At 30.7% G+C, this 23,988-nt stretch overlaps 2 protein-coding genes and 1 long non-coding RNA gene across 4 annotated transcripts in view; 1 reads left to right on the forward strand and 2 right to left on the reverse strand.

Moving 5' to 3' along the window:
• LOC142328886 (basic helix-loop-helix ARNT-like protein 1) overlaps positions 1–1,751 on the reverse strand; it is a 508,528-nt gene extending 506,777 nt beyond the window's left edge. Inside the window, exon 1 of the mRNA XM_075373021.1 lies at positions 1,541–1,751. The gene's annotated coding sequence lies outside the window, so the exon portion shown is untranslated. The remainder of the gene's footprint in view (positions 1–1,540) is intronic.
• A 146-nt stretch (positions 1,752–1,897) lies between these two features.
• Positions 1,898–14,761, forward strand: LOC142328836 (uncharacterized). Of its 2 annotated transcripts, none has more exons than XR_012757368.1 (4): positions 1,898–2,016; positions 2,630–2,907; positions 5,842–5,936; positions 13,710–14,761. It is a non-coding gene; the product is annotated as an uncharacterized LOC142328836 (long non-coding RNA). The 2 variants fall into 2 exon arrangements; XR_012757369.1 differs by having other exon boundaries at positions 2,653–2,907.
• A 270-nt stretch (positions 14,762–15,031) lies between these two features.
• LOC142328835 (transmembrane protein 70 homolog, mitochondrial) lies at positions 15,032–23,757 on the reverse strand. The gene is made up of 3 exons (XM_075372921.1): positions 23,389–23,757; positions 20,481–20,870; positions 15,032–15,644 (listed from the first exon to the last, which is right to left on the reverse strand). Exons 1-3 carry the CDS (start codon positions 23,503–23,505, stop codon positions 15,447–15,449), a joined length of 705 nt encoding a protein of 234 aa, XP_075229036.1. The 5' UTR covers positions 23,506–23,757; the 3' UTR covers positions 15,032–15,446.
• Positions 23,758–23,988: the final 231 nt, after the last annotated feature.

Below are 23,988 nucleotides of genomic sequence, written 5' to 3' on the forward strand. Positions count from 1 at the left end.
TGCTATGTGATGATTTTGGTCGCCACACCACCTCCTCCATATCTAGCCCTGATGGGCTTTATCGGAAGACATCTTCTAAACCTCAGGCAAAGACATCTCTCGGCCTTGTTCTGTCTTAGTCAGGATGCCACTGATGCAAATGTCACGTGAGACATTTCCATCTGTGTACTACTAATCATTCGATGTTATCTGTATAAAACGAAATAGTCTTAAACAAGACTGGACCAACTGAGCTGACAATAAAGCGAACTACACCGTAATGGGCAAGGATGAGTTTAATACACAACACGAGCACGAATAAAATAAAACAAAGCCATAACAAAACATAAATAAAAAACAACAACACTTATACCATACCAAGAACACTAATAACAATAAATATTAACTAAAATGTTTAAATTCAAGCCAAAATTGAATTAAAACTTCTAAATAGTGTCAGTAAGTATAATATTTTATCACACCTTTCAATTACATCTCCTGTTTGATTTAATGGAGGGAATTATTGGCACAATTATACCACACGTATATGTTCAAATACAACTTTGGTGTATCTAATGAAACAAGGATTTTCACTATTTAATTCTAGAACTCTTGCCATCAGGGAAAAGGTAGTAAATCTGGTTATACAAGTTTTTTTATAAAAAGAAGGGCAAAACATCTGAACAGATGTTACAACTTATCATAGACATTTACAAAGAAAACTTATTTGCATTTTGTAGTTACTCAGAATCAAGATCCAATAGATAGGCTGTATAGAAATACAAAATATAAAATAACAGACAGGTCAATTTTATTACAAACAAGAATTTAGAAGAAAATTTGACTGATTCTTCTACAGACACAATTAGGAAGTTATTAAATTTTGAATTAACATTAACAGTGATAAAAAATAATAACACTGTTTTAGTGATAAAACATAATATTAAACAATGAACTGCTGTACAATCAAGGCAGCACCAAATTTATCTCACAACTTGGCAAACAATACACTAAGATAAAAAAATAAAATGAAGTAAGTAAATATGACTTAGAAAATAAACATGTGGTTTTTTATAAATACTTCCATTACTTTATTATTGGTACAAAAATTTTGAGGTAATCTGCACTCTAAAAAAAATACTATTAATAAAACATTTAAATGATAAATTTAATGTTTTAAATTAATCGTAAAAATGAATCCGACTGATATCCATACGCCCTAATAAACAACCAATAACTGAAGAAATAGAAACTGTAAATTCATAAAACATGTTATCAATGAAAACATCCACATAAATTTAAAACAGTAGTTAATTTAAAACAACTAAACTTTAAAATAATAAGTAAATTATTAAGATAAGGGTGCACACTGTTGGGTATATAGGAAGACCAAGTCGTTTATTTTCATTAAACTGACAGGCTGAAATTCTAAATAAATCTGTTAAAAAGGGTTGGCAGCATCATTCGGTAATGAATCGGCATAAATATAAACTGTGGCCACTTAAAATAAGAAGATTGAAGAAAATTATTAAAAATTAAGAACTTTCTAAATTGGCCTAACCTGAGCTCAGTCTTTAGTATCTTCAATGTCCTCAGTCTTGTTTAACAGTCTTCTCGTATGGCACATGAGGCCTAGGCAGAGGTGCGAAAGCACAGAACTAAGGTGCTAACTCATTTCGATAATCACAACAAAAACAATAACAAAAACTTATATTTAAACTGTGAAACATATTACACCTTACACTTAATTTCCAAAACAACCACCGCCATGTTTTTACTTCCGAACCTAATAACACAACCTGTGCAGTAGTAGAACACAATATTTACTTGAAGTACTGTAGTAACATATCGCGCTATCTGTGATGTACAAGAGTAACTAAATAAGTTATTTATTACTCAATACATGAAGATGATGTAGTAACGAGTGTTTCATTGAAGTGAGCTTTTCTTAATGGTTTTAAAAAACAATAACAATAAGCGAATAGAGTTATTAAAAATGTAAAATAATTACGAACCAAAACCTAAAACGCTTCTAAAGTAAGTTGATAGTGTTTACGTTATTTAAAACAAAATCCATAACATAATGTAAAAATACCTTTATTCTACATAATTATTTTTTAAGGAATTTGTACCATCAAAATTATACAAGCGTTGCAAAAATTTTGCAAGATTTACCAATCTTAAAAGAATAATATAATTAATTAGTACAATTACATTATTATTAATTAGTACAATTATACATCCCTTCAAAAATTTTTTATGAAAGGCATAATAATCTTTTAATATTAACATGATGAATTTATAAATTAAAAATATTATTCGTTGTAAAAATTTCAGTTTTTTTATCTGATATACCATATTCTGACAAACTGAACTTTAAAAACAGCTGCAGTACATTTTATTTTAAGGTCAAAGCAATAAAAACATCCCCTCTATGAAGTTAGTTTTTCCTTTAAGTTTCTTATAGTCTGACACTTGAAGTGTTGGGTATTGTGATGTTTCTGTTTAAATTGACTTTGAAGATTTTTAAAATATATTTTTAGGTAGAGTGTGATTAAAATTATGTTTTTTTTTGAGTTGCTGAATGTATCTAGTTTGTCTTTTACTGTCTATATGTATAACACTTTTATATGTCTGTTGCTTGTTTCAGTGATGTAATTAGTTTGTTTTTAGGGTAGGAATGAAGTGCTTTTACATGTTCTTGGTAACATTATGAAAAGATGTATTCTGTTTGTTTTATAAAGAAATTATTACAGTTGCAGCAGTCAATTATTTTTTATGTGATTATGTTGATTATTTCAGTAATTATTTTTTGAGTAATAGTTATTAATAAAAACTGCTATTTAATTAATACTCTCAATACAAATTAAAAAAGCTGGCAAAAATTTACATAACTTAGAAGGAAAATTAAGGGGAAGATCAAAATATGTAAGTATGAAAAGAATTATGTAAAAATATTATTCTACTCTTTCAGTAATATTTTGAGGTACAGGACTTATTGGGTCTGTATCTCCCCAACTCCTTGACCAATTGCAACCGAACTTAAATGGCATAAATGACCCTTATTTAGATCTAATCATACAAAATTTCATTATAATTCATTAATCCACTCTTAAGATATCAAGCAAAACATTAACTAATGTAAAAAGCAAAAAAAAAATTTGGCCTAAGATCCTCTCACCCTTAAATGAAATTGCAGAATATATAATGTAATGGAATCATTTAAGTAGTACAAGAATGTGACTCGAGTCACATCCTGTAACCACAAAACAGAAAAAAACATTTTAAGCCCCTATTCTTTTATTTATTTTTTTTGGAATGAAAAACGGTTTCACATTATCATCACCTGGGTCAAAAAGTAACAAAAAGCTCCTTCATGGATATTAAACATCAAAAACTACATAGCTCACTACGAAGCACTAAATTAATTTAAAAATTTACCTGTCCTTAAAGTGAAATATTAAGATATGCTATCCATGTGGTTCATATCTCCTGTTACTCAGGAGTTAGCCTGTTAGCCCCTGTTACTCAGGATGTCCATGAGATTCACAATATAATAGACGGGCTCTTTCCTGAAGGAGGCAGCTTAGGACTGATGAGAGGAGTGAACAGGAGAACTGAAATTTTGGAGGCAGTAACACGATTACCTCCGGCTAAGGCGCCGGGTCCGGATTGGCTACCGAATTTGGTGGTCAAGGTAGCGGTTCGAGCTAAGCCGTTGATTTTTCTTGAGGTTTACAACAGTTGTCTCATGGAAGCCGTATTCCCTGAGATATGGAAGCGCCAGCGGCTAGTGCTTGCCACGAACCTGGAAGAGATCCAGAGCTCCCTTCTTCTTACCGACCGCTGGTGATGATGGACACGCTGGGCAAGATACAGGAACGTGTGCTCCAGATTAGATTATCTCAGGCAGTCGAGGAGGGGGTGAACTCTCTGCAAGTCAGTACGGTTTTCGTAGGAGAAGGTCCGCCCTCGATGCTGTAGCGGCGGTATGTGAGGTGGTTGGTAGAGCTGCAAGAGGGGAACAGCAAGAAATTTGTGCACTTCTTATTCTAATTGTGAGAAATGCATGTAACTGCATTTCTCCCTTTGCCATAATGCAGGTCTTGGAGGAACATGGAGTACCTTTGTATTTGCGACGAATGGTTCATCCCTACTTATTGGGGCGCAGGCTTGAGTGTCGGGTATAAGGAGAAACAGTTCTGCGGAACCTTCATAGGGGAGTGGCTCAGTGGTCGGTACTTGGACCGACTCTCTGGAACCTTGAGTTTGACGGTGTTTTTTGAGTTTACCTTCAGCAGGACGTAACGATATTTGATTATGACGATGGCCTCGCCTTGGTCGTCAAGGTGAATACAAAGAGAAAGGTCATTGACAAAATAAGAGAAGCATACACGATAATAAAAAATTGGATGGTGGGGGTGGGATTTACACTCCAGATAAGACGGAGGTGGTAGCAATCTCCGGGGCTAAGAAGAGACCAATCCTCTAAGTAACATTAGAGGATAGTGTTGAGGCCGGCAATAAAGTATCTTGGTATATGGGTAGATACTAGGTTAAGATGTAGCATACAAGCAGTAGAAGCAACTAATAGAGGCAAGAGCACTGTGAGATTAATAGCCGGCCTCCTACCTAATACTGGTGGACTGACTGACTATACATTGAGGGTGATTATTAGCGAGAGTGACATATGCTACAATACTGTACGGGGCGGAGCTTTGTGCCGATGTAACGAGATTTGCAAAATATTGTGGAAGACTAGAGTCGGTTCATAAACAATGTTGTCTGCGAATCATAGTAGCGTATAGAACAGTCTCTAAGGAAGGTAGCTGAAGTCCTGGCGGGTGCAATGATGATAGATTTGGTTATTTTGCAGAAGAAAAGACTCGGGAGCAGAGGGGTTAAATGTATTACACACAACAATTGAAAATCACATCAAATGTCATGGAAGCTCGATATTTGTGTTCACATGAATAGAAAAAGTATTTGCAATATGCATCTCAAACACAATAGTCTACCCTTTTTTGAAACGAATCTTTACCGATGATGAAAAGTGGACTGTCTTTATTATCATCAATCGAGAACAATCATGGTGCAGCAAGCGTGATGAACTGGCACAAGCCATGTCAAAAGCTGAATAGCATCAAAAAACATCATGCTGTCAATTCAGTGGAATTACAGAGAGTTGTGAATTTTGATTTCCTTCTAAGCAACCAAACAATCAATTCGATGTTTATTGTCATCAGTTAGTGAAACAGTCAAAGAAAAATGCTCAAAATTTACAAATCGCAAAGGAATTGTGTACCACCAAGATGATGCGAGACCTGCCAAATCATTGGTAACTCGTGGAAAATTATTGGAGTTTGGTTGGGAAGTGATGACCCTCATATAGCTCTGATCTTATACCATCAGATGACCATTTATTTTGAAGTTTGCAGAACTAAAAATGGTAAAACGTTTACTAATGATGATTACTTGATATTGTACTTGGTTCAGTTTTATGCTGATAAGGACCAGAAGTTCTACAAGTGCAGAATCATGAAGTTACCAGAAAGATGGCAAAAACTTATCGGACAAAATGGAAAATGTATAATTGATTAAAGTTTATCCTTTGTATAAAAAGTTGAGTTGTTGACTATTTTTTACTACAAAACTGAAATTATTTAAATGCCAACCCAATAGAAGATAAAACAGAGGAACTGATGATTGATGAGAGCAGATGGATAGATTGTAAAGCATGGCTGCATAAAAGCCATGGCTAAAAATGATTTGAATGGTTCTTTTAATTAACATAAACATTTTTTACATTGTTTTGAGATGTTTTTTTAAATAAATTTTCTAAGAGTTTTCTTTTTTTAACAGGTGTTTATTAAATAATAATGGGATAAAAGGTTTTTATTTACTAAAGATAGCTTTTCTCAAAATTTATGATGGTAATTTCTCTTTTTAGTAAAACAGTAAGTACGTAGTTATAAGTTAATGATTAGATTTAAATTCAACTTTGAATCACCCCTAGTATCAAGTTAATAAGAAATAAAATTTAAAAAAATAAACTTTTGTGATAAAGCTGTTATTTGTGCCAAACCTATTTCCTAATAATATAAAAAAATTCATAAATTGTTTCCATCAATGTTAATTAGAATTTAACCTAAATATAATACAGTCTCATAACTGGAATATATCAATTTAATACAACAGTATTTAAAATGTGATATAAGAAGTGAAGATGCTGAAAGGGATAATTAATAAATAAATAACTGAAGTACAAGTATACAAAAGAAAAATGAGATGTCATCAAAATAAAGTAATACAGAGTTAAGGTTAGAAAATAACATCTAATTTATTAGAAAACTAGAAAAAATAGAACCAAAGAAAAAGGTACTTTCAGGGATTATGGAAACAAAACAATTCATAAAATTTATGTCTAAAAGCATTACTACTAACAAAAAGAATCAAAATAAAGTAATTTTATGAAGAAAATTTCTATTTACATACTGAAGTTTCATTTCCCGCAATAATAAAAATATAAATCCTTTTTATTACTATATGACAAATAAATAATAAGGGGGTTATTAACAGCTGTTCTGGTTTTCTAATCAATAAATAACACAATATTTAGTTATGAATGGGTCTTTGTTATAATATAATTCCTTGCAATTATTTTAAGTTTTTTTTTTAATAGAAAAATATTCCTTAATCCAAACTGAATTTTTTTGGATGGGTCTAAGGGCAGAGATTGTTTATGAAAAAACTTCTGACTAGAATTTCTTTGGATAATATACAATATATTTAAAAATTATCTAACTTAATACACTATTTACGAATACTTTTTTTAGTTGTGAATGTAAAGGTCAGTCAATCAATTCCGTAACATCCTTGAGTGTCAATGGTACTCCTCAAAGACTTACTTCATCTTAAATACCCCTCAAAATCTACATCACTTCTGAAGGAAACCATAACCTGCAGCAAGATCTGAAAGTTTTTAACATGATGAATAATCATGTTAATATCTGGCAATAACAACATTTAACCAGGAAAACTACATATAATCTAATCATGTACTTTTCAATTCATCTAGACCTCTATATTATCAATAATTTTACAAAATATTTTTCTTTGTTGAAAATTGCAAACATTACTGAAAACATCATCATTGTATCTTCATCTTTAGAGCATTTTTAGTTTTTATTACTTTTTAACGAAGTTAGCTAAAACAAAAACTAACACCTAGAGGAATAACTATTTTAAAAGAATGGCTTAAAAAGTATTTAATTAGCCTTTAGATCCCTATTAATAGGGTATATCACTTATAAGAATAAGTGTTAAACTGCTAATTTATTCATTTTGTTATTATTGTAAGTGTGAACTGAAAAGTGCAACTTCATTCCAATTATAAGATTTGATTTTTACACATCTACTCTTCAAAGTAAAAAACGATTACTTCCACTGGTGCTAAATTTACACCAAGAGGTAATTATCTTAGATTCCAGTATCCTAATTATATTGAAAAATACATAACTTGGTTCCAGATTACATGGAAACTGATTTTCAGCTTTAAGAGCTGATTTTGCACCTCCTTTTTTAATTGGATTATTGGTTAGGTAATTTTCTAAAGTTATTTTTATTGTTTGTTGTAATATGCTTATACTGTATATAACATAACATCCTTAGGATGGACTAGATCAATCCCTGTATGAACTGGATATGATTGAAGATACCTAACAGAAACATAAAGACACACAAAGACGTTAACCACAACATGAAAATTTTACATACGAGGTGCGACAATAAAGTAATGAGACTGACCTTTCTTTGCAAGATGTGGCATCTCTGCAGCTTGCGTACGCCGCACACCATCTTTGACCTTGGTCTATAAGCTACTTCTAGTCCAAGCGGCACATTGATGCAACTGCTCAGTCGTGAGTTGTGCTGTAATAAGTGAACACGTGTTTGTGTCTCTCGTCACAGAAATGAAACTGCAAAATATTGCACAACGGTATGCCATTTATTTTTGCGTTAAATTGGGTAAAAACATGACGACAAATTATGGTAAGCTTCAGAAGGCTTTTGGAGAGGTTATGTCAAGAGCCCAAGTTTTTCAGTAGCATAAAATTTTTAGTGACGGCAGAACGAATGTTGAAGATGAAGACCGCAGTGGATGACCATCAACCTCACGGACAGATGTCAACTTGACCAGGGTGCGTGAAATCGTACGATCTGATCGAAGATTATCCGTGATAATGATTGCAGAATAACTCAACATCAATCGAGAAACGGTTCTTCTAATATTAACTGAAGATCTTGGTATAAGAAAGATTTGTGCAAAAATGGTCCCCAAAGATCTCACACAACAACAGCGAGAAACACAGAAAAATGTGGCAGCCGATCTGTTAAAGCAAACTGAAATCAATCCAGATTTGTTGATCCGTGTTATCACTGGTGATGAAGGTTGGTTTTTTCAATACGATCCAGAGACAAAACGCCAAATTTCGCAATGGTGCTCAAAGGGATCACCCAGACCAAAAAAAGCTCGCATGTCAAAGTGAAAAGTGAAATGCATGCTTGTGTGCTTCTTCTATTCCAAGAGATTTGTTCATAAAGAGTGGGTGCCTCTTGGACAAACAGTTAACCAATATTTCTATAAAGAAATTTTAGAAAGACTTCGTAAACGAGTTCTTCGTATCCGTGCCAACATCGCTGATAATTGGACTCTGCATCACGATAATGCGCCATCCCATACTGTTCTGTCAGTACAGTAATTTTTAACCTCAAAACAAATTTCAGTACTACCACAGCCACTTTATTCAGCAGATATCGCTCCGTGCCACTTTTTTCCAAGAGTAAAAATGGCAGTCAAGGGACACCATTTTCAAACAACACAAGATGTCCAAAAAGCTGTGACGAGGGTCTTGGAGGATATTACAGAAAATGAGTTCCAGAAATGTTACCATTTCTGGAATAAGGGTGTGCAATCAGAGGGGAACTACTTTGAAGGAGACAAGAATAAACATGACTAAAACGGTAAGCAACATTTTTTTTCACATCAGTCTCATTACTTTATTGTCGCACCTCATATAATGCGTAAAGACTAAAATATCATGTTTTGTCATGCTGTTCAATTACATTAAGGCTACATCAGTGGTAATATTTAACTCTGTTGTAAGATTAACCATTATTAGTACCAATGAGTTAACTGACTGGCTAATTTATTTTGCAGTCATTAGTCAGTAACTGGTTCAATGCTATTTTCCATTCATTTTGTGCAGTCAGTTTTTTAATCCCAACTTATTTACTACAGCCTGCTTCATCTTTTTATCATCAAACAGGATTCCTCTATACTTCTTACCTTCTACAAGTCCCTCTATTACCAAATTAATTAAACCTACATGTCAAAAATGCATTGGCCAACAACCTACTTTCCCCATAAATTTCTCTCCTCTTCTATTTATTTTATGATCTTTTGATTTTGTATTTAAATAACCAATCTAACTTTCAGCACCCTCCTGTTATCTCATATTTTAATGACCTTTATTCTTTTACTATTGTCTGCATTTCACTATGAGAAAGAAAGTACTGCCTCCACATAATACTTTCAGGAATCTCTTTTACATGAAAACTTCGTCACACATACCAGTGTGCTTTGGATGTCTAAATTAGTTAATCATTCTTTGTAATTTTTCTCCTTAACAAAATTTCCCAATTTTGGGAACATCCCTTAATTAATATTTAATTTCTATCATATTTCATTACCTCTGTTGTACTCTTTATCTACTTTCACAATGAGGTTGTAACCTACCTACAAAAGCATACATTCAGTATTTCTTCTAACTCTTTTTTGGTTTCTGTCAAAAGAACAATATTATCAGTGGATCTTAACATTTACATTTTTTCTACACTCACATTTTACCTTCAACTTCTGCATCAATTCTTAGAAGTACTAGTTGGAAAGAAACAGAGAAAGACATCTTTGTATTTGTCAACTCCAAATCAGATCTACCATTTCTTCCTCTTCTATTCTTATAACTGAATTTAATTATTTTAAATCTTTTCTTCTAAATAACTTTTTAAGTTATTTAATTTTTTAAATAACCTTTCTTTTTAAGGAGTGAAAGATGTCGGCAATAACATGTGGAGTTCACTGTGTCTCTGGAGATAAGTCCAATGATTCTCATTCCCGACAACAGTGTGCCACACACCAATCTTTACATAATATAGCAGTAGCTCGAATATTTATCATGGGTTTTTAACAGACCAATATCACAAAGTAACGTAGCCACTGAGGTGAAACCACGCCTCATCCTCATGTAGTAGAGGTTTGGATCAAGTAAACCACTTTCAATTTCCTGCAGTGCAATACCATACATGGTTTATCATGGTCTATTCAAGTCTGTAAATAAAGTAATAAGAGTAGTTTTTTTTTGGCAGCCAAAGTGGTGACACTGTAAAGTTACTAGTAAGTAAACATATGGTTATATGAACAGCTGATTCATATTAGGTATTACTATTTTTAGTCTATTGTTGCCATGTGAGAAGTAAACAAACTTTTTGTGAAATAAGTTTTTGTTGTGCATTTCAAAAATAAGCAATACTAATTTTGAGCAACATTGTGCAATCTCATGTCTTGTGTTAAACTTGGTGAGAATGAAACTGAAAACTTTTCAAAATTGAAAAAGGCATATGGAGATGAAGCACTGTCAGAAACCAAGTTTTTAAATGGTTTAAAGCATTTTAGATGGCTGGGAATCAGTTGTGGATGATCCATGCTCTGGAAGACTGTTAACGTCAAAACGTGACGACAATGTTGGGCGAACCAGAGACTTGATATGGTACGACCAAAAAATGAAGAATGATTTGCAGAACAACTGAATTTGAATCATATCACAGTCCATCAAGTTTTGACAAACGAATTGGACATAAAAAAAAGTTTGTACAAAATTGGTCCCAAAAAACCTCACTGTTGAACAGAAAAACAACGGGGTTGAAGTGTGCCGCGATCCAGAGCGAATTGAAACTGATCCTGATTTTCAAAAAATGTTATTACTGGTTATGAATCTTGGATATCTGAGTATGACCCAGAAACAAAATGCCAGAGCAAGGAATGGCATACTTCAAACTCACAGTGTCCCAAACAATAAAAATGTGCAAATAAAAAATCAAAACCACTAATCTGTTTCTTCAATAGTAATGGTATTGTTCATAGAGTTTTTGCCTACAGGTCAGACTTTAAATCAATATGTTTACAGAGAAATTCTTGAAAGATTGTGGAAAATAGTTGCCCACGTGAGATCAGCCATCAGACAGCTGGATGCTGCATCATGATAATGCACCTTGTTAAACTGTACTCTCAATTAATTAGTTTTTGGCAAAGAAAAACATTCCTACAGTTCCTCAATCACCTTATTCACTTAAAGTCAAGTGATTTTGAGTCCCTGTGACTTTTTCAGGGACTCCTGTGACTTTTTCCTGTTCCCAACTTTTTTAAACCACCACAAAGGACACCATTTTGGAACGGTAAAAAACATTTTAAAAATGTAACTGACCTTCTGAAGGATATTTCAGTTTCTGAGTTCCAACACTGCTATGAAGAGTGGGAAAACCATTTGAAGTGTTGCGTAGCTTCCCAAGGAAACTATTTTGTAGGTGATAGAGACCATGTACAATTGGATTGTAAATAAAAAAATTTTCTGAACCAGTGTCATTACTTTATTTACAGACCTCATAGGCTTTAACTCTTGTAAAGGGATGACACTTGCATGGCTTCAAATTCAGGTCCTTTTCACAAGTAGGTATTGATGCTTCTTATCAAGCACAGTTCCAGTTCACTCAAACTTCATGAGCTCGTTTATGGATGATTTGACGAGTACATAACAGTTACACTTGTACAAAATTTTTTTTGTACTCATTTGATCGATCTGCCCTGTGCATAATATTCCCTGACTGTAAATATTCTGGTATCCTTTGTCAGTGGCATATTCGTCTTTGTGCACTGGTAATTGGCTCAACTGCATTTCCTTCACAGCTACAGGTCATGGTATCCCCCCTCCTTCTGTACTATTCACCTCTTGCCAATCAAGGTAATTTACATCACAGCTCGCTGTATTGCATTTGCAATATTATTGCTTGCTCAATAATATTGTTTATTGTTATTTCTGTTCAATGACAAAGAGACATGAACATTATATATCTTAAAAGAATTAAGTTCCTACGGTAGTTAGCTTGTTTCAATCAGAAAACAAATTTCTTATAGAATTGTAACTTTAGGGGGTGGAAAGTTATAAGTTTTTCTTCCTATTTCTAAAAATGAATGATGAGTATGATATTTAGCAATGGTGAAGTGAATTTCTAGTACAAGCTGGTAATCAAAGTTCCAAGAATTAACTTACAAGAATAAGTCCTAAATTGCATAATTTCTTTCAAAGCACCCTGAATATATGCTAAACAGCCACTACGTTCAGTACAGTACAGTTGTAATTTTGTTTACCTCAATGGAGTCAAATCCACTATAAATCATTTTTCTTGCCATGTCAAAATATTGCAGTGCGACTAATTGTAATAAACTCCTTATCTTGGATAAGGAGTTCTTAATTCGTTCTTTATATAACGAAAAAAAAACAAATAGTACATTACAATGAACATAGAGCTTTTTGGTCACAGGGAGCGTGATAACTTTTATACCAAATATTGCCACTTTATTTTAGGGTCAACTAATTTCATGATTTATTACACACTGTTTATTTGTATTACCAACTTGTTTATTTCCATGATATATGAAAATTGACTATAGCCCCTTACTTCTTTGTAAAATTTCAGTTAAAAAAAAATTAAAATACTGAGACATTCAAATAATTGAAAACTCTTCGGTGTTCAATATAAAACTTAATTTCAATCATGTTCAAATATCTGTCTACCTTTTCAATAAACAACAGTTAAAATGTTGAAATACTTGAATTTATCTTTTTCAAAAAGAATTCTGCTTCTGAAGATTAATAAAAAACCTAATAGGGACTTGAGTGAGCTTTGAGCATCTTTTCTCACCAGATACCTGTAGTCTCCTTTAATTATTGGATAGTTTCAGTTGTTCGAATTCAAAGCTAAGTCAAAATTAACTGTAATGTAGTTTAGAGTTTATATTAGCAGTGGCACCATGTGCTTGTGTAACACTAAGTGGTAAGGTCATATGAATATTTCTGATAAGGTGACATTGTTAGGTCAATTGAATTAGACCTGTAAGATTGATTAATTATGCTCACTTCACTTTCTGTTTGTACCAGGGAAGAATAGTATGCAGTGATTTGTTTTTGTAATCAGGAGCCAAATTTATTAAAGACTTTCAGAGAGTTATGGTAACAGTATTTTGCCACAACAGAGGGTCAAAACAACAACTTTAAAAATTAATAGTAATTACACAAGTCCTATTTTCTATTTGAAAATTTGCAGAAAATATTTTTATTTTTTTTTATTTTACTGATGAATTCCCTACCGCATAATAAAATAAAAATAATCAAAAACTGTAATCTTAATTTAATATTTCAATAAAATTTTATTTAAGGAATTAATATTTACTTGCTTTTATGAGTAGAAGCTAGCAGTACATTGACCACTAGCCTAGCATAAGTCTGATGTGACTGCAGATTTTCAATTAAAGTACAATTTATAAGTTTAAAATATGTATAGATATAATACAAGGTCTGTTCAAAAAATAATTAAAATTTTTCCTGTGGTGCTTACAGAGATAATCTGAAAAGTGTGACATCACTCTGTAAATCAACAATCTTCCACCGTGCAACTGTCTATGGTCAGTTTTAGTAGCAATTATTTAAAAGGTGGGGTTTGATGCCCTTGGCGATATTTAAGGAATGACTTACATGAACAGAGTTGCAGCAAAAGTTTGTGTTAATGTAAAATGATTTAAGATGCTTATGAGGACTTTTTGAGCCCCACACAATGCTGTAAGTAGTTCAGGTGTTTTAAAAGCGATTGAGAATCTACCATAAATGATTCTTATCTAGCAAGCAATCATCAACAGACACATTTCACATTGCCCGTGTGAACGATTTGGTGAGGTCAAATTGAAGTATAATAGTTCCTCAAGTTGCAGAAGACACTGGGATTTAGGTGGGTTCATGTCACAAAATCCTAATTAAGAAAAAAAAAATATTGTGCACCATAAGTTGTTTTTGAAACTTAACTCAAAACAGAAATACATAAAAATATGTCAGGAACTTCTGAATGTTGAAGATGACAGTACTAGTAATACAGGTGTATGGGTATGATGTGGAAACAATTTCTGTTATTATTGTTAAGTTAGAAAACCACCATTGAGATTAAAAAAGACAGATAAATATCATTCTAACACAAACATGAAAATGACAATTTTTTTACACATCAAAGGCATTCTTAACTATGAGTTTCTATTGGCAAAGCAAATTGCCAACTCCCACTACATCCTAGAAGTCATCAGACATCTCCATGAAAAAGTAAGGAAGAAGGGATCTGAATTTTAGTGTGATAACCCTTCAATCTTCAAAATAATGTGTCAGTCCACATACTTGTGATAATTTACAAGTTTTGTATAAAACAATTTGCTCAGTGACATCCCTCATCCACCATGAGGGATTTTATTTTCAAAATGAAACTTGCTAATAAAAGAACAGAAATTTAGAAAAGTGTGATCCAGAACTGCTTCTTGAAGTGGAAGGGACATTGGGAAGTATATACAATGGGGAAGGAGATTATTTTGAAGTAGATTAATTGTATAATGCTGTAAATATTCAATAAAACCTTTTTAGAAAAAAATTTGGTTATTTTTTATACAGAGAAAAAAGATTCATCTGTTAATTTATAAATATTCTTTTACTTGTACTTGAAATATTGTGGTAGTTATCATTAAATTTATCTGCAACATTTAGTAAATGAATGCACTGATACATGTATATGTATATATATATATATATATATATATATATATATATATATATATAAATAATCGCTAGTGATATCCTTTCTGAAGGATTCCACTGCTTAGAGAAATCTAGAAATTAAGCAATGACAATTATTCAAAAACAATTTTATCACCAGCAAACTGAATAACATTTAGTAAAAAGTAGAATGCATAATAATCATAACAATACATTTTGCATAAAAATACAAGAATTGACAAATGTGCATATCAGACAGAATAATGCAATGAAGTAAACGATTAATATTTTATACAACAGAAGGGGCTTAAGAGTACAAAATTGGATGGTAAACTTCACTCTAGAAATCAACGTAAAACATAACAATCATACATATCACATTACTAATATTTTTTTGTGAACATTTAAATTTACACGTACTCTGAAAATATTCAGTTCTTTGAAAAGAAATAGAGAATTTTTAACATAAAACAAAAAAAGTTACATTCACTAGTTAACAATTAAACATAATACAGTAAATCTATCTTGTATTTACAATAACTAAATTACTTAAAAGCTATCTTTTTTTACAGATTCAGGTTTAGATAATTTAAAATCTAATGGTTTATCAAAACCCATAATTTTTTTATAATGATTAATGTCCAAAAAACAATTTTTATCAACAAAGTATGGTTTCCCTTTCGCTTCAAATGTAGTCAGCATTCCTGGTAGTTCAGGTATATTAATTTCATCTGCCTTAAAGTTATCCTGAAAACAATAATTTCATTATCGGTTTATAATAACTACAATAAAACACAATTAAACATCAGATTGCACGCACAATAATACACCTGCAAATAACTGTAAGATCTAATAACTTTTGTTTATGAGCAGAAAGTATAAAATTTACTTATTAATTTCAGCAACAAGGCTGACCCCTATTACAGAAATCTAAAGGTATTTATGAATAGAAATTTTATGAATTTTGTAGTAAATGAAAATACCAAACTGACCAGAACTACCAGATTAGTGATAGTAATGTTTTTATGTACCATATAGCATAACAAATCAAGGTGTACACTATATCTTGTACTAGGCTACATACATTTACCACAGAAAGTTGTTCATGAAGCTTTACTATGAGCATAGAATTTCCAGTAAGGATAATGATAATATTTCTGTTGCCTGTAAGTGAAATTTTTGGGCGTTTTATTATGTCAAAAATCCTCTTGGTATGATTAAATTGGTTCAGTTTTCAACAAAATCAAACTGTATTGTTTTGCCTTAATGTGTCTTAATAAAATACTAACCTTGTGTTAATTATTAAATATTTATGTAAATTTCTGTAGAAGATATGTAAACTCTTGGGGCTCCCTCAAATAGTTAGAACAAGTTTTCAGAATAAAAACGAAGGCTGCCAGGTCATTTTTTGGACTTTAAATTTAATCCAATATTTAAAAAATGAATAATGATAACTTATCCATCCTTGTGGATGGACATTCATATTTATGAATGTGCAATATTTGCTAAAAAAAAATTAATCGCTTATTCTTTAAAAAATAATATCTACCCTCCATGAACAAACAGACAACATGAATGTATTTGTGCAACACAACACAATACTTCCATTATGAAATTATGGATTACTGTAAAGAACCAATTATACTTCAGTTATTAATAAATTTACAAACCATTTAACAAATTTTTCCATTAAAATACAGTTAAAAAGTTTTCTTTACAGAAAGATTATTATTTTGTCAAAGGGTTTATAAATAATACTAATTAAAAAACCCATGAATTTTCTGCATTCCATTCAATGTGTACATAAATAAGTGCTCAAATAGTTTTTATTATTTCTTCCTAAATTGTGATTATTTTTTATAGTTAGCATCTTCATATTACGTTATGTTACATTAGCACTGTAACATTTTTTCATATGTTTAGATTTTAAATAACTATTATGGACTTTAATCACATTAATTTTTTATTTTATAATTAATTGTGCATTTTGTGATGCTGCTCTGATCAAGATTTAAAGCTTATCATGGTTCCCTTGTTCTATCCATGCAAATGATGAGTCTGTTCTTTTTTTATCTGTGGAGTTACTTATCTATCCATTCATGATGTGATCGGTATAATGTATTATTATGTAATGATCAAAATATAAGATTTATTTATATGGACTCTATAAATATAAATAGATTTTTTATTTTATTTCCTAATGTGTACAATGGAATTTTTTTAACTAGCGAACAATAAGCAATCTGCAATCTCTCCACTGGCTCAATGAGATGAGGATGATATTTAAATGAAGTATAGTTGTACACAAACTCAGGCTGACCAGTTCGGAGATGTATGGTTAATTAAACTCCAACTACCAAAGTACACTGATGGGTATTTACTGTATAGTATTCAGATCCATATAAAAGCAACCAACTTTTACTAGGATATGAAACCAAGACTTTGACTTCAGAAATCAGCTGTTACACATGTGATCTGCAACGACTTTACCATTAGATCAGTCCAGTGGGTTAGGTAAACCATATTTAATTTTTAAAAAAACATACAAATTAAAAATCACATATACATTATGTTAAATGAAGAAATTCTGATAAAATCTGACTCTCTTTGAGTTTGACCAAGACACTGATAATTTTAGGTACAAATTTCAAGAGGATATAAATCTTAAGGTAAAATATTGAGTAGAGTTGGATGAATATATATTCATATCAATTCTATAATGTGCATACCTTTTGAAAAAATAGGAAAGCTGCTAAAAACTTTTTATTTGTAATTAATGTCAAAGAACATACTTTTAACTGAATGTGCTTTCAAAAAAATAAAATAAGTTTTTACAAGGACAAGGTCAGCTTTGGACATTTTTTTAGACATAGAAGGTTTTTTAAGGAAAATAGATTTTTAAAACTATAATCTTGACATATAACTAAATCGGTGTACTGTACACCCCACTTGATTAAACTGGTTAAGTCTATCTATCAATTGTTTTATGTTCTGGATGATCAAGCTGTATGAAAAGATAAAGGCATACAAGTAATCATTGTATATTCTGCAATAAATTTAAATTGCATTAATTCTTGCTTTCATCTCACTGAAACCAACTCTGCTATATTACCCAATAATTTTTACAGATACTTATTTTTATCTCCTTAACTAAATATATTTTTAGTATTAGTAAAGTTCCTATATTAAAAAAAAAAACCTTGATAAGTCTAGAATAGTATATTTCTCTAACCTAGAATTTATAATTTTCTTTTGTCACATCTGATTTTACCCACATTTACTTTCACATAAATTTTATTTCTTAATAGCAATTAATAATAATTTCCTACATCTATCTCATCTTTACTTTCAAGCAAAGCAATATCATCAGCAAATTGTTTTACTTTACATTTTCCTTTAAATTTAAATTTTACATTCAAATTTTCCTTCTATTCCTTTATTTCATCTTTTACGTGGTAATTCATGTTGTGTTACTGGTGCTTCACTCTACTAATGAAAAAAGTTCACATAAACATATGTCAGGAAATGCTCTGTAAGAAAGTTATGGCTAGCGAAAGATTTCACCCTGATTCCTGAGCAGAATGAAATAAAACCACACTGAAATTCTAGAAACCCAAATTAAGGGATAAACTAGATGGTTTCTTATGGTTTTTTGATCTGACAAATTGAAGTTCTATATCCTAAAAAATTAGTATAACATACCATACGCTATGAGAAATGGGTACACTTCCATTCTGCAGATTACGATGCTGATATTATGAAACCATTATCGAGGCTACTCAACACAGTTCGGGTTAATACACACCTTTCCTGGCGGTTCAGAGTTCATCAGTCTGTGGTGTGGAGGACACTTCATAACATCAAGCTGTATCCTTACCGTAATCAATGAGTTCAAAATCTTCAATTAAGAGATCCTCCTCTTCATTTGCAATATTGGAACTGGTTGAATAAGAACTACCGATTGCAAAGGTTCATTTTATTTACTGATGAGGCTCAGTTTACTGAGATTTCAATAACTTTTGCAAGTCACACTTGCGCAGAAGTCAATCTACACACGACAGTAGAATGTAATTCCCAACACCAATTTAACATGAATGTGTGGTGGGGTCTAGTTAATGATCAGCTAATTAGACCATTCATTCTCCCAAGATGTCTTAATTTCGACATTTACATACAATTCTACAATTCCTTAAGGAATAATTGCCACTGCTATTAGATGTTCCACTAGCATCAAGTGCATGCTATAGCATGTACTTTCAGCACACTGCTCACCCCTACTACTCAGGAGTGGTACAATAAAGTATGCAAGTAAAAAATTATTTTACCGTTTGAATAAAATTTTGAAATAAGGAATCCATTTTGACCTTATATTTCCACCCTTTTCCCAATTCTAACCAAAATTAAATGATATCAATGGATCATACTCAGAAGTCATCATACATATTTTCATAAAAATCAGTTAATCCAGTCTTAAGATAACGTAAAAAACAGAAATTCACAAAAACTAAAAAAAAAATTGGCTTACTCTACTCCACTCCAACTATATAATGAAAGCGATGTTCAAAAGGGAGTCGTTTTTATGGGGGTCTGAATAACATCAAACACCATTAGAAAATATGAATGTTACCTACGAAACATTAAACTATACTGAGTAGTGGAAAAAAATGCTGAGTAAAAGTTTGAGATATGGGACCTTAAAGTCCATTTGATTAATTATGATCAAGAATAAACAGCATCAATGCCCGTATACAGAAATCATTGTGCAAATTTAATCCAAGTCACTGTCTAGTCTGGAGGTATCAAGCAAAAACCAGGCTAACATACATACATCTTCCACAATTTTTCAATGCTAAAATTGTGTTTTTTTAGTTAGAGAGGGATGTAAATGTCCCCGACATAGATATGCAAACACCCCGACATGCAAAATTTGCTCTAATTAGCATAAGTCCCTGAATTGTTCTATAGTAACTTTCAGGTAACTTAAACACATAATAGTTTAATGAAAATTTATGTAATTGCTTAGACAATTGAAATATTTTTCACTTATTATCATTATCCAGTTATTACTGGTTTGATTATAAGGTAATGACAAATAGCTTGAAACTCTTAATATTAAAATTATTTTTATGCAAAGCTTCAAAAAAATTAACTGAAGAATTGCATTAGACATCTAGCTCACAATCAGTATTACTTATCATCTTTGCATTCTTTCTTTTTTATCATAATATGATTTCTTCTCTTTATTTAATGAATTTTTTCACACTGACAGGAATTTTTTTTAAATAAAATAAACTTAAAAAAGTCCGTAAAAATTAAAAAAGTGCTATTCAATTCTTATTTAAAATTCTACTTCATGAAGTTGGTGATAAATTATGGATTAGTAAATTTTTCTTAGTTGTTTTTAATTTGGTACAGATTAAAAAAGTTAAAAATTATTCTTTACTTCTTAGAAAGATTTTTGAAGTTGTTTTAAAGCTAATTTACTTAGAATTCTATACTGTTTGGAAAATTTATTATTATACTGAAGCAGGCAAAATTTAAAGATAAAATAAATAAAAACTATAATGTAATTTTTATACTTACATGTTTATTATTAAGAAAAAATGAGTAAGTTGTAGCTGTATATGAATTGGTTTTAGGGCAATAATGAAGTCTCAGAATATATTTTTTTGTAATTAAGTGAAGTAGTAAAGGTGTTACAAATGTGAAAAATCCGACAAATGTACAACTACCTACTATAATAGCAATATTTACTTCTTCAGATTCGAGTGCTCTATTTAATATAAATGGTTGTGTTGCAAGACTAAAAACACTTGTCATTAAAGAAAAGGCCTTGACTCTGTAAACATAATTGCATATAGAACCTCTATAAACTTCCAGAAGAGAATCTTCATCAGGTTTTGGGATTACATCTTCTTTTTTCATAGACTTTGTAGTACTAAAACAACATATTTGCATGTATGGGAGTGGGATCTGTAAACAAAAATAAAAAGCTTTTGTTATCTGAAAAAAATACATCATGAAAAATAAGAATTAAGGTGTGTACCCTTGTATTTAATTACAAAGGAATCATATGGCATTTGTAGTGTTTTGATAAAGTAAAGGAGTAGGTGAAGTGGTAGGCTATGTAAAATGTTTAATAACATTACCAAAAGATACTGTTTTTATTTTAATTTTTGCTAAGTAGAAATTACAAATAAATAATCACTCAATCTCCAACCAAATTCTCACAGCTTGAAAATTTGTTTAATCGCCCACAATTATCATCTATTTCACAAAGACCAGGTATCATTTTTGAGGATTTCAAATCCTGAAGTACCATACTTTTCTCTCTCAAAAAGTGATGGTTAGCCAGAGAGAGGTGGGCTAAGATAAAATTACTATTCAGCAACAAAATCCTTATTTCTAGCAAACAGTCAGTACCAATAGTAAATTCAAGTGCAAAGTGGAAATATATTTTGATACTTCTATTATAAGTAAGTTTATAACAGAAAGAAAACATGAAAAATTATGCAAATCTTGGAGAATAATTTACTTTTCTGAAATCACTGATTACTTTTATCAGATCTTTAATGGAGTAAATTCAACAATTTAAAAAAAAATGATAAGGTTCTATGTTAAAATACAGGTACAAACCAAAATTACCATTAAAATTTAACCCAATGGAATTTATTTATTGTTTATTTGCTCTTTTAATAATGAATAGATTATTTCTGAAGATTATACATTCCCAATATCACAAGCACAACACTAATATATAGATTTAATTAAGTAACACTGTAAAGGAAATTATGGCTATCAAATTTTATATCTTCATATTATTCAGTTTATATAATTTTTATCTACATATCAATCAGTTTATAAAATTTTACTATCTGTAAAAAAATTACTTTTTGGTAAATGAAGGAATGTTTGTTATTTAATTACCTCTTAACTAAATAACCTGAAATTTGAAAAATGTTAAGTTATTAAACTACTTTACATAGGTCATCATTTTTCAGAAAATATAGCCTGAGTAACAAAGTGAGTGATGACATGTAAAATAGTTTGGAACTTAAAAATAATTATTATAATAATAATTTAGAGAAAAGAATTATTAACTAAAAAGTACCAAAAAAAGTCAGGTAATTAATTACTTACTATTTGGATGCCTTGTCTAATTTTATTTATATATATATAATAGTACTTCCTACTAATCAGTGCATAGGGTATACATACATAGTGTAATAAAAATATAGTATAATAATTAAATACTTTTAAAGGCTGCAAAATCATTACTTTAGAATTTACACCATTATTTGTTGCAAATAAAATCCTGCTGTTGTAAAAGTATCCCAACTGTCACAAAATGCCATACTTATTCATGCAGTAGATAATGGTTTTTGAACTACATACATGTAATTAATAAACATCAATAAACAGTGTTTTGATACTATCTTCTACTTGTTGTTAACAATTGTTACAACATTATTCCAAAGTAATACTCTATTATTTATGGTCACATCTCTATCAAGTCAGTTATCTAATATTATAAAACATAAAAGACCTTTAATTAGATTATTAAATCTCCTTAAACTGTTAGAAATACTATACTTCCATGAACTTGCTTAATACATAGTACTTATCCTAAATACAATTGTACTGTTATAAGTTTACGTCTCCAGATACCTAATTAAGCTTCCTTGATTTGTCAAATCAACAGCCACATCCCTTGTTAATGTAATGGGTGTACATTCAGCTTCTTACATTGATCTCACTAATCTAGGATAAACCGTTAATTAGAATAAAATAATGACTACGGCAATGTTAAATAAAGTAAAACTAGTTTGGTCAGGCTTGAAGTAGAAAGCTAATGATAACATATGTGAGATATTGATATACAAAAATTCCATACACCTTATTATATACATTATTCTTCATATTAGTTCTACCAATTTGAAAAAGAAATCAAATTGCTACCTTATAATGAATACATAGGGCAATGAAGTTATACAATTTAACTAAACAGGTGAACAACATTTCAAATTATAGATTTATTGGTATTCAGTCAACTCCCTACTGGTTCATGTAATATTAAAAGAATGCTGTGTTCATAGCACATTAAAAGACTACAAACACTTCCCTCAAATTACAATTAAAGACATGTAAAAGTTAAAAAATGGAAACTGAAATCTAATATTTGAGAATCAGCTAATGAAATACCTATGTCAACAGTTATTTACTGTCACAGATATATTTTTCCACAATGGCTAATTTTCCAATACAGGCTAACAACGAACGAGAATCTGTGAAAAACGTCGGCATGTATTAAAATACAAAAAAAATCTTCAACAGTAAAATTGACGACATTTATTTCCTCAAAAAATAAAATCTTGCTTCAAAAGTACTGTTATTCTGGCAAGTACAACACACAATTACTATAAGAATTAAACTTGAATGAATTCTGTGTAGCGGTAAAAATTCGACAATGAAAAAAATTTAAATATTTTACCTTAAAACATATTTTTCCCGACGAATTTTTTGAATACATATATTTTGCAACTGTTCGTAAACTGCCGACACAATGTATTTGCCTAACAGTATTCATTTTAAATAAATTAAAATACATTACTGATTTCAAAATACATCATTCATAAAGTACCACAATGAGATCTCAGCACAGAAAATTCTACAATGTTTACAAATTCTACAATTCTACAAATTCTATATTGTTTAACTCTTGTATTAGTAAATTTGAAATTATTCTATATTAATTAAACTGAAATAACGATAATGGCTTCACAAAACCGCATCGTAAATTATACAAGATATGAAGATGATTTTAAATTCTCTCACGACGTTTTAAGGTTAAAAAACTCGTGAAAGTTCTAAAACGAGTTACTAAATAAGAACGTTAAATAAGTTGAAGCACAATGATCTACATTAGAACTACTCGACGACAAGAAAGAAATTCGAATCTATAAAAAAACTACTGAAAGAAATGGTTGGATAAAATTACATTGTATTCAAGCAATCTAAAAAAAAAATAAAGGTATAATTCACTCATATGCCTATTAAGAAATTAACAGGAGGAACGCTCATTAAATGTTAT

Source organism: Lycorma delicatula, chromosome 8 (assembly GCF_047948215.1).
Source record: "Lycorma delicatula isolate Av1 chromosome 8, ASM4794821v1, whole genome shotgun sequence".
Classification (NCBI taxonomy): Eukaryota; Metazoa; Arthropoda; class Insecta; order Hemiptera; family Fulgoridae; genus Lycorma; species Lycorma delicatula.